Source organism: Urocitellus parryii, chromosome 9 (assembly GCF_045843805.1).
Source record: "Urocitellus parryii isolate mUroPar1 chromosome 9, mUroPar1.hap1, whole genome shotgun sequence".
Taxonomy (NCBI): domain Eukaryota; kingdom Metazoa; phylum Chordata; class Mammalia; order Rodentia; family Sciuridae; genus Urocitellus; species Urocitellus parryii.
The window spans coordinates 7916581-7926159 of NC_135539.1; the positions used below are offsets into that span (position 1 = coordinate 7916581).

The 9579-nt window shown below is 52.2% G+C and overlaps 1 protein-coding gene across 1 annotated transcript; it reads left to right on the forward strand.

Annotated features, from left to right (window-relative positions):
• The first annotated feature begins 904 nt into the window (after positions 1 to 904).
• On the forward strand, positions 905 to 3887 carry Ptx4 (pentraxin 4). The gene is made up of 3 exons (XM_077802978.1): positions 905 to 1027; positions 1757 to 2414; positions 3247 to 3887. The coding sequence occupies exons 1-3, from the start codon at positions 905 to 907 to the stop codon at positions 3885 to 3887; spliced, it is 1422 nt and encodes a 473-aa protein (XP_077659104.1).
• The last annotated feature ends 5692 nt before the right edge of the window (positions 3888 to 9579 follow it).

A 9579-nucleotide genomic window follows, 5' to 3' on the forward strand; every position in this document is an offset into this window, starting at 1 on the left:
CGTGACTCTGGTTAAGCATCCCTGGTTCAATTCCTGGTACCAAGAAGAAGAAGAGGAAGAAGAAGAAGAAACAACTTGGAAGGCTGAGACAGGAGCATTGCTTTAACCAGCCTTGGCAGCAAAGTGAGACCCTAAGGACAAAATAAAAAATAATCAAGCTGGGCACCATCGTGCTCTCCCATAATCCCAACAACTTGGGAGGCTGAGGTAGGACGACCTGGGCAACTTGGCAAGACCATGTCTCAAAATAAGAAAAGAGCTGATGATGAAGCTCAGTGGTAGAGTGCCCGTAAGTTCAAATCCCTGCACCATAAAAGAAAAAACACACAATAAATACATAAAAATTAAAATCACCCAGTCCTGAGGAAAAAATAAGGTGATGGCCAATCACATTTCAGTTCCCTTTCCAAGGGAGAGAAAGCCTCACAGGATGTGGCTGGGCATGGCTGGGATGCTGGCACCAACACAGACCTGACTCCAGTGACTTCCAGGCCCCTGCTGGGTTCCCTGTCCTTCGACAACTTCTTGGTGGTAACATGAGTCCATGTGCTTCTGCTAAAGCCATCAGTGCTCGCCCACCTCTGAGCTCACAGGACAAGTCCTTGCCCCAGCAGAGTAGCTTTCCAGAAAAGCTGTTTGCGTCTGTTTTAAGCTTGTTTCCCTGGGAACCTGGGACCAACAGAGCCAGTAGGCTTGAAGGCAGATGCCTTTCCCTAAGATGGCAGGAAGTGCCTGACCCCCAGCCAGGGCCACGGAAGGAAAACCGCTCAACTGGAGAGCCAGGAGGAGTGGGGAACGAGGCAGACACTGGGGACGAGGCAGACACTGGGGCCGAGGCCACCTCCTGTATCCTGAAGAGATTGCTGGAGCCCCCTCTTCTCTCAGCATGGGTTGGCCAGGGAGGATGACCCTGTCTCTCCTCCTGGTTTTGGTGTCCATGTATCTACATGGGGCTTCACTGCAGAAAGCTGGATCAGCAGGGCAAAGAAAACCATTTTTCGAGAGGCTGCGTAGACTAGAAGAGCAGGTAGGTGTACCGCTCTTGGATTTTTAAAATTGGCAACAAATGAAGGTTGGATGTTGAACAATTGTAGCGGCAGGTGTGAACTGTGAGCCAAGCATCCAAGTAGTTTGTGGTTCTTGCTAGCAGTTAGCAGTGCCCTACCCTACAACTGAAAACCAGGGAGGGTTTGCCTGGCTCTACTCTGAAAATAAGCGGAGTGATGTGTGGTTGGCAGGGGACAAGAGACTGTATGGAGGCTCTGGAAGGCCTAAGGAGCACAGCTATGGGGTCTAGGGAATTGATGGTGCTAGGCACAAACACTGGATGTGGGAGCCATGAGGTCCCTAGTCTATCTCAAAGCAGAAGGCATGGGTGGCCCCCAGATTCCTGTGTGGGGTCTGTAGACAGTGCCCCAGCACCACAAGTTTCTGCTTTGAGCCCAGTCAAGCACACATGCAGCCCAGCCGAGCCTGCCTGCAACTGAAGCAACTGGCAGTGGCCATTTAGAACCTGGGATGTGGGGCAGGATCAGACACTGCAAGGTGAACCCATGCTCCCCAATGCTGCAGTGGGGTCTGAGCTCCATCGCCCCCCTGAACTTGGCCCCCTACCTGCATCTCCTAGTGTCATGTCAAGGGTCACTATGCAGCGCTGACCACGAGCCCAGCACACAGAGGTTCTTCTGAGGTGTGAGAAGGAAGGCCTTATCCCTGCCCATCCTGACCCCTCATAACTGCTGTGTCCTCTTTACAGTTTCGGAGGTTCCAAGAAGTGACCTTAACACAGCTGCAGGGCATTGCCAACAACTACAACATGTCCTATGACATTGATGCCCAGTTACACAGCCTGGCAGAGGAGAGCCAGGCTGTGGCTCTGACAGTCAACAGGTCACAGGTCGCCATCCAGGGGGACCTGGCCCACCTGAAGGCCTGGGTGAGGAAGACTCAGCACCGAAGCCGGAAGGTGGACATGCGACTGCAGGCCTTAGACTTGGCCCTGACTGAGAAAACCAGGCAGTGGGTACAGGCAGGGAAGGAGCAGAAGACACAGAGGGATGTCATTTCAGGCCTGGCCCTGGGCACACAGGCCCTGCAGGATGCACTGGTCAGCCTGACACACCAGGTCCACAGCCAGGGTGCCAGGCTGGCTGCTCTTGAGGGTCAACTACAGATGACCAGCCCTGGCACTGCAGCCCCAGGGTGGACCCCAGCCCTAACTCCAGATCAGCCTGTGTACCCGGGCCCACTGATGCTGCTGACAGACAGGCAGGACCTTGCTCCTCACCCAACGGAGTCCCAGGACTTCACTGCCCATCTCCTGGGCACACAGAAGCCCCCAGCCCCAAGCAGCCATTGGGTACCTGGTGGGGCTGCTACAGTCCCAAGGGATCCTCCTCAGGGACCAGGAGAAGGTAAGTGCCACAGGCCTGGCCCCCTCCCCATGGCTTACAAGATTCCTATAGCTCCTCCTGAACCCGTGGTGCCCCTCCCACCTCCACGGGCTTTCTCCCCATGAGGAGAGGACATTGACTTCACACTCCACACTCCCTGCTCTTCATCCAGGTGGTCTCCTATCTGCGGGTCCCAGCAGTTTGGGCCCCCTGTTCCTCACGTTGAAGAAGCACCTCTTGCAGAGCTGGTTAGGTCCTGAATTACTGGATGGCCCTGTGTAAACACAGGGCTCAGAGAGGGGGGATGAGAGGGTCAGAGAAGGGGTCATGAGGACAGAGACAGGTTGGTGGGATACACTCTGAAGACAGGAAGGATGGCTAGTGCCTCCAGTAGCTGGGAAGGGCAGGAAATTATGTCTCTCTGGAGCCTCCAGAAGGAGCTGGTCCTGAAACACCTTGATTTGGGTTCTGTATGACTTGAATTCAGGCTTCCAGCCTCCAAAAACACAAAATAGTAAGCCTAGGCTGTTTAAAGACACTAAATTTGTAGCAATTTGTTACAGCAGCCAGAGGTGCCCTGGTGCTAATGGTCATCAGCTCCCCTTCTTAGGAGACAGCTCAGGCTTAACTAGGGACTGAAGGCTCCCTGGGAAGGCTAACCTCATTCTTAGCTCCTGCCTGGGGGTGGCACATCCTGAGGGCAAGCAAGAGGAACTAGAGGAGCCCTCAGCCTTCCCAGCTCAAGCTGTCCTCCAGGAGGTGTGGCTGCAGGGCCCCCAAGTCCACCCTCCAGAGTGAGGACCATTTCTGGGGCTCCTGCTGCAGGGCTGACTCCCCCTCCCTCTGTTTCTAGTTTGCAACCTGGGTCCCGTGTTCACATTCCCGGATGCCTCCCCTGAGAACGTGATCTTCCTCAGCCCCAGCTTCCTCACAGCCCTACGAGCTCTGTCCTTCTGCAGCTGGGTCCGCACATCCTCTGGCCACCTGGGCACCCTCCTCTCCTATGCCACTGAAGAGAATGACAACAAGGTGGTACTGCATGGCCGAGACTCACTGGTCCCCGGGTCCCTCCATTTTGTTATCGGAGACCCAGCCTTCAGGGAGCTGCCTCTGCAGCTGCTGCTAGATGGCCAGTGGCACCACATTTGTATCATCTGGACATCTGTCCAGGGCAAGTACTGGCTCCATGTGGACCGCAGGCTAGTGGCCACTGGCTCCCACTTTAGGGAGGGCTATGAGATCCCTCCTGGAGGGTCCCTTGTGCTGGGCCAGGAGCAAGACAGTGTTGGTGGAGGGTTTGACAGATCTGAGGCCTTTGTGGGGAGCATGTCTGGCTTGGCCATCTGGGACCGGGCACTGGTCCCTGGAGAGGTTGCGAACCTTGCCATCGGGAAGGAGCTCCCTACTGGTGCCATCCTGACACTGGCCAATGCCTCATGGGTAGGCAAGTTTGTGCAGAGGGCCAACTGCACCTGCCTGGAGCTTTGTCCATAAGGCCTCACCCTACTGGGGCTGTGGTCATGTTCTGGGTTAGCAGGAGGAGCAAGCCTCCACCCATTCCACAGGGCCCCCGTGTGCTGTCCAGGGCATTCATGCATGGGGTGGGGTGGGTGGAATTGCTGGAGACCAGAGCTGCCTCTTCCCAGGCTGTGGTGTTATTTTGTGCTACGCCTTCAAAGCCTCAGGTCACCCTGAGTGGCCTTGAAGTGATGAAAGGCCAACAGAAGTCTTGTTTCTGGGGGTTCCCCTTCCTCAAGACAGCAAAGACAGCGTCTGCCATGTCACTGCCACCTCTCAGGGCACTTGGGAAAGGTTCCTATGGGTGAGAGCTGTTCCCGCATCCCTGTGGAAAGGCTTCAGGGTGTGCTTCCTGGCCCTCAAGACCACAGTCCCTCCCCAGGCACACTGGGGGCCTTTGAGGCCAACTGGTCAGTCCTGTTCTCTCATGCTTGGTGGCTGATGACATCGAGGATAGACCAGCTGTGCTGCTTCATCAGCTTCACGAAGTATCATTTTCACATTATACAGTGCACCAATTTAAGTGTATACTTCAAAGACTTTTAGCAAGAATACTGACCTGTGCAACCATCCACATGATGTAGTTTTTGAGTATTTCAGTTGCTGCTCAGCACTGCCTCTGTAGTGACCACACCTGCCCCAGCACTGGTGACCCTCTTCTGCATGGATTTGCCTGTCCTGGTCACCTCCGAGGTGGACTCACACAGCACATGGTGGCTGAGTGCCACCCCATAGTGTGAATGGACCACATTTTGTCCATCATTCCCCAGCCGATGGGCATGTGGGTTGTTTCCAGCTTTTAGGTACTATGAGTAAAGCTGCTATGTGCATTCTCCTACAGATCTTTGGACTTCTTTTGTTTCGTGGTACTGAGGATTGACCTTATGTATGGCAGGCAAGCACTCTGCCACCAAGCCTCACCCCAACCCTGAGTGGACACAATTTTGTTTATTTTGGACAAGTCCCCAAGAGTGAATGCCATAATGTAAATTCATCTAGACATTTTTTTTTTAGAAAGATGATTCCATCTTTTAGCATTCTTTATTTGTTTTTATTTTATTTTATTTTTTAAAGAGAGAGAGAGAATTTTTAATATTTATTTTTTAGTTCTCGGCGGACACAACATCTTTGTTTGTATGTGGTGCTGAGGATCGAACCCGGGCCGCACGTATGCCAGGCGAGCGCGCTACCGCTTGAGCCACATCCCCAGCCCCATCTAGACATTTTTTCCCTATTCATTTTTCTTTATTTTTTTTTGTGGGGGGATGAAATGGGAGTGGGGGTGGTACTGGGGATGGTATACTACAGAGCTACATCCAGATCTTTTGTTTTATTTTAAGTCAGGCTTCCCTAAGTTGGTGAGACTGGCCTTGAACTTGAAATCCTCCTGCCTCAGCCTCCAGAATCACTGGGATTACAGGTGTGCACCATCACGCCTTCCCATTTTAAAAGTGCAAAAGCAGATTAGAGAAGGCCCATGCCTAGGCCTGGAAGAACCCTGGAGGAACGCTGGAGGACTAAGGCCCTCTGAACCTCATGTATGGTGATTTCAGTTCTGTAGAGGCCTTGGGTAGCTAGCCACCTTTACCCATGGGAAGACAGCTAGCCAACAGGCACACACTTCTGGGGGACAGTGCCCCAAATTAGCACTGCAGTCTCACCAGCATCTCTCCAATCTCAGTGGACCCTGCACTTCTGGCCTCCCCCAACACTGCCTGTTCATGAGTCAAGGTCAGGGAGGTATTTTCATACTGGAAATCCCCATGAGTGCCCATGTGACTCTCCCCTGAATCACTGGCTTCTGCTTCTCCAGGGCAGTCAAACTTGATGAAGAACCCATCTTCTCTGATTAGTTCTTAGATGGGGGCCAGCCTGGCCAGCCTGGCTCTGAACTCTGGGCTCAAGCAATTCCCTGATTCAGGCACCAAGCGCTGGGACCATAGGTGTGCACCCCTGCTTCTTGCTAAGAGCCCTCCTTCTCATACACCTCATCCTGCCATTTCACTTCTCATTTAACATCTTTCTTTTGGAAAGACTGGCAATCTGATTGGTCATTGTTTTTGGAGGAACAGAATGCTAGGTCCCAGCATAGCCATCTTGCACAAGACCTTAGGAGCTGGCAGAAGTTGAGCCTCTCACGGTTTGATTTCAAAACTCTTGATCATCCTCAGCCAAAGACAACAGGTAGCTTCCTTCACCCAGTGCAGAGCCAGGGCAGAAGACCCACAGGGTGTTATTTCCACCCACTCCCCCACTTTCAGGTTCTTACCACACCCTGAAGAACAAAGATGTCACAGTAGTCACAGCAGTGTTTGGTCAAGTCCCCAGACTTGGAGCTCCTTGCATTCTGCAGAGGTGGGTGTCACTGAGAGTGAATATGTTCAGGATGCTTGTTGGGGTGGGGGCTCCAGCTGGGCAAGACACTGGAGCAAGAGTTTGGAGTTGGGGCAGGTGAGCAGGGTCACAGGCAGTGTCAGACAGCATTGTAGGAGCCCAGGGACTGGGGGGAATTGGGGGCAGGCAGATCTGGGAAGCCAGCCTGGTTTAGGAGCCAGGCAGTCTGAGCATGTATCCAACAGGACTCACCATTCCTACTGGAGTCAGAAATAAAGTCACCTATACACTCTCAGGCATAAACCATATCCCTCTCTAATGCCACCAGACTCTTCCTTTAACCCAAATCTATTCCATTCCTGGGTAAGGAAAACAAAATGACCCCAAGTAGTTCCAGGAAGTGAGTTCCAACAAAGAGCCATGGGCTGGTTTCTTTTCTCAGCCCAGCCCATCTGTTTTCTGACACACACATCTGTCCCTAAGATGACACATGGGGGAGGGGCTAGCTCAGTGGCAGAGCATCACCCTGCAAGTTTCTGGGTCCAGTCCCCAGAAGGGACTGTCTTTGGAAAACAGCTCCACCCTCCACAGAGATGGTCCACCCTCCCTGGTACTACCCTGAACCCTAGGAACTAGTCTTATCATGACCTGCCATGTCCATGCCACTATTCTGCTTAACTCTTCTGCCTACCCACCACCTTCCCCCAAACCCTACTCACCTAGAAGACCTAAGCCCGTGACCTCCACTGAATGGCAACTCATTGCAGTCCTGCAGTCAGGTGGCAGATCCCTGCTCCCAAGGAGCATGGGGAGCCAGGTACCACGGCACACACCTGTAATCCCAGTAGCTCGGGGATGGAAGAGCTGAGGCAGAAGGATCCCAAATTCAAGGAAAGCCTCAGCAACTTAACAAAGACCTAAGCAACTTAGTGATACCCTGTCTCAAATTAATAAATACAAAGGGCTAGGGACATGACTCTGTGGTTAAATGCCCCTGGGCTCAATCAATCCCAGGAATGAAAATGAAAAAGAAAGAAAATTGTTTTTGTAACTTCACAAAAAGCACTGCAGAGCAATCAGGGAGCAGTGTATGCCTGTCATTCCAGCTACTGGGGCAGCTGAGGCAGGAGAATTACAAGTTTGAGGCCAGCCTCAACAACTTAGTGATACTCTGTTGTTAGGCTGTTAACATAACTATGTGTTAATTAAGAAAGTTAAGTCAAGCTAACTCTATTCTGGCCAGACACCTCACCCTGCTCCCCCTCCTATTCTCCCTTCCTACAAGAGTCCACTCACCCAGAGGCTGACACGTCCACCCACCTGCACCCTGACCATAGTGCTCCCAGACAGGGGCCTGCCAATTCCAGGAGCTGGTGGCAATGTGCCTTCTCCTCATGCCTCTCCCCCTTTGTGGTTCTAGAGGTTTTGAAGCTTGCTCTCCACCTGCAATAGCAAGGGCTAAGCCCACCCCCCAATGTACAGGCTCTGCTGCTTTCTCTCTGCCTTATCTGGTTTTTTGACAATAACAATAAACTTGCTTCTGCTTGGCTTCAATGTGTCTGGGTGATTTTCAGTGTGTCCTGTGCCACTTTCCTTACACCTGTCTCAAAAAATATAAGTGGGTTCAACCTAAGAAACAAAACAGTAATCATGGGGAAAATTCAAAACCCTGTTGGACTTCCTTCCTCTTATTCTGGGTTTAGTTTCTATTTGGAATTATTTTGGAGAAGGAGATGTTCTATTATCTTCTCAGCCTTGGAGACTCAAAAAAACTTTTAAAACCTAAAAAAAAGTTGTAAGACTAATAGTTTGCACACCATATACATGTACCCTAGAGTGATCTTTTTTTGTCACCACTTAAAGTCTGTATTTCACATGGATTCCTGGACTGGGGGTTCACTGTCACCAGCCTGTTCCAGTGCAGACCCTGTCTTACCTGTGATGGGTCAGACCTTCACCATGAAGCTCTAGTTGCTTCCCAACACGACCCTGGGCTTCCTTCAGCATGTTTACATTTCCACGTGGACATCATGGAGATGATACCTTTTCTGCATCTTTCCCAATGCTCTCTAGGATTGATTTATTGATCACTTTTTCCCTCCTAGTACTAGGTATTGAACCCAGGAGTCTTCAGCTCTTTTTATTTTGTATTTTGAGACAGGGGCTCACTAAGTTGCCAAGGCTCATCTCAAACTTGTGATCCTCCTGCCTGAGCCTTTGGAATCATGATTTTCATCTTCTGGATCTGGCAGATTTGGTGCCAAACATGATCAATCTACAATCTGATTATTGCATTTTTTTAGTAAAACCAACAAAGAACAAATGAAGTAAATAAGCATTTTCCCCCCTCTCATTGCTGGGGACCGAACCACGAGGTCACACATACTAGGCAAGCACTCTTCTTCAGCTGCATCCCCTACCCCATTAATAGTCTTGACATCCACATGAGCTTCAACAATGGTCTGCCATTTTTGGAATGGACGGTGAGCACAGCTGTCTTGAGTAAAGTCAGGCAGGCAGTTTTTTTTCTTCTTCTTCTTCAAATCTTTATTTTGTTCGTTTATTTTTATGCGGTGCTGAGAATCGAACCCAGTGCCTCACGTGTACCAGGTAAGTGCTCTGCCACTGAGCCACCACAACCCCAGCCCCAAGCAGGCAGGTTTTGACCTGAACTTTTTTTGAATTTTTTAAATGCAGCTCCAACATTGGGCAAGTCTCACTTCAAAAACATGGCCCTTCGGGATGGTAAGTTTGGGCTCTTGGAGTCCTTGTGAGTAGTGGTTTTCCAAGCATCCTCCCCTTGGGCTCCCGCGGCAGCGCTGGCAAGGGCACCCAGGCCCGCACTCGCCAAGCAATTGCCCTACCACTGCGCGGCGGCCCTGGCCGCGCCAGCTCTCGGTGAGCACCGCTCTCCCGAGAGCGCAGCCACGGTTAGTCTCGGTTTGGTCGCCCCGTTTTGCACTGCCTCTGTCCTGGCTAAGTGCTAAAGGCCACTTGCGAGAACTTGACAGCGCCTCGCTTCTTGTCCTGAGGGGAGCTGCACACTGTGGCCACCGGGGGGCGCGGCCCGTCGCAGCTCCCGAGAGCTAGCGTGGGACGGTCACACTAGGAAACGGCCCCTTCGGTGACACTGCCATCTAGCAGGTGACACCGACTGTTCGCCAACTGTCCGTAGCGCCAGGCCCCGGGCCGCCTTTAGCCGTCAGCCTCCCCGGGGTCTTACCACGCCGGCGAGCGGAAGAAACTTGCCTCGGCTGGGGCGCCCCGGCCCGCAAGGGCTCTGGGAGGCGTCTCTGCGTGGCCCTCCGCGGCCGCCGTCTCCGGTCACGTGAAC

Coding starts and splice junctions, on each gene's coding strand:
- Ptx4 (XM_077802978.1), top strand. CDS start 905: ATGACCCTGTCTCTCCTCCTGGTTTTGGTGTCCATGTATCTACATGGG. Junction 1,028..1,756: donor TGCGTAGACTAGAAGAGCAG/GTAGGTGTACCG, acceptor TCCTCTTTACAG/TTTCGGAGGTTCCAAGAAGT. Junction 2,415..3,246: donor TCCTCAGGGACCAGGAGAAG/GTAAGTGCCACA, acceptor CTCTGTTTCTAG/TTTGCAACCTGGGTCCCGTG.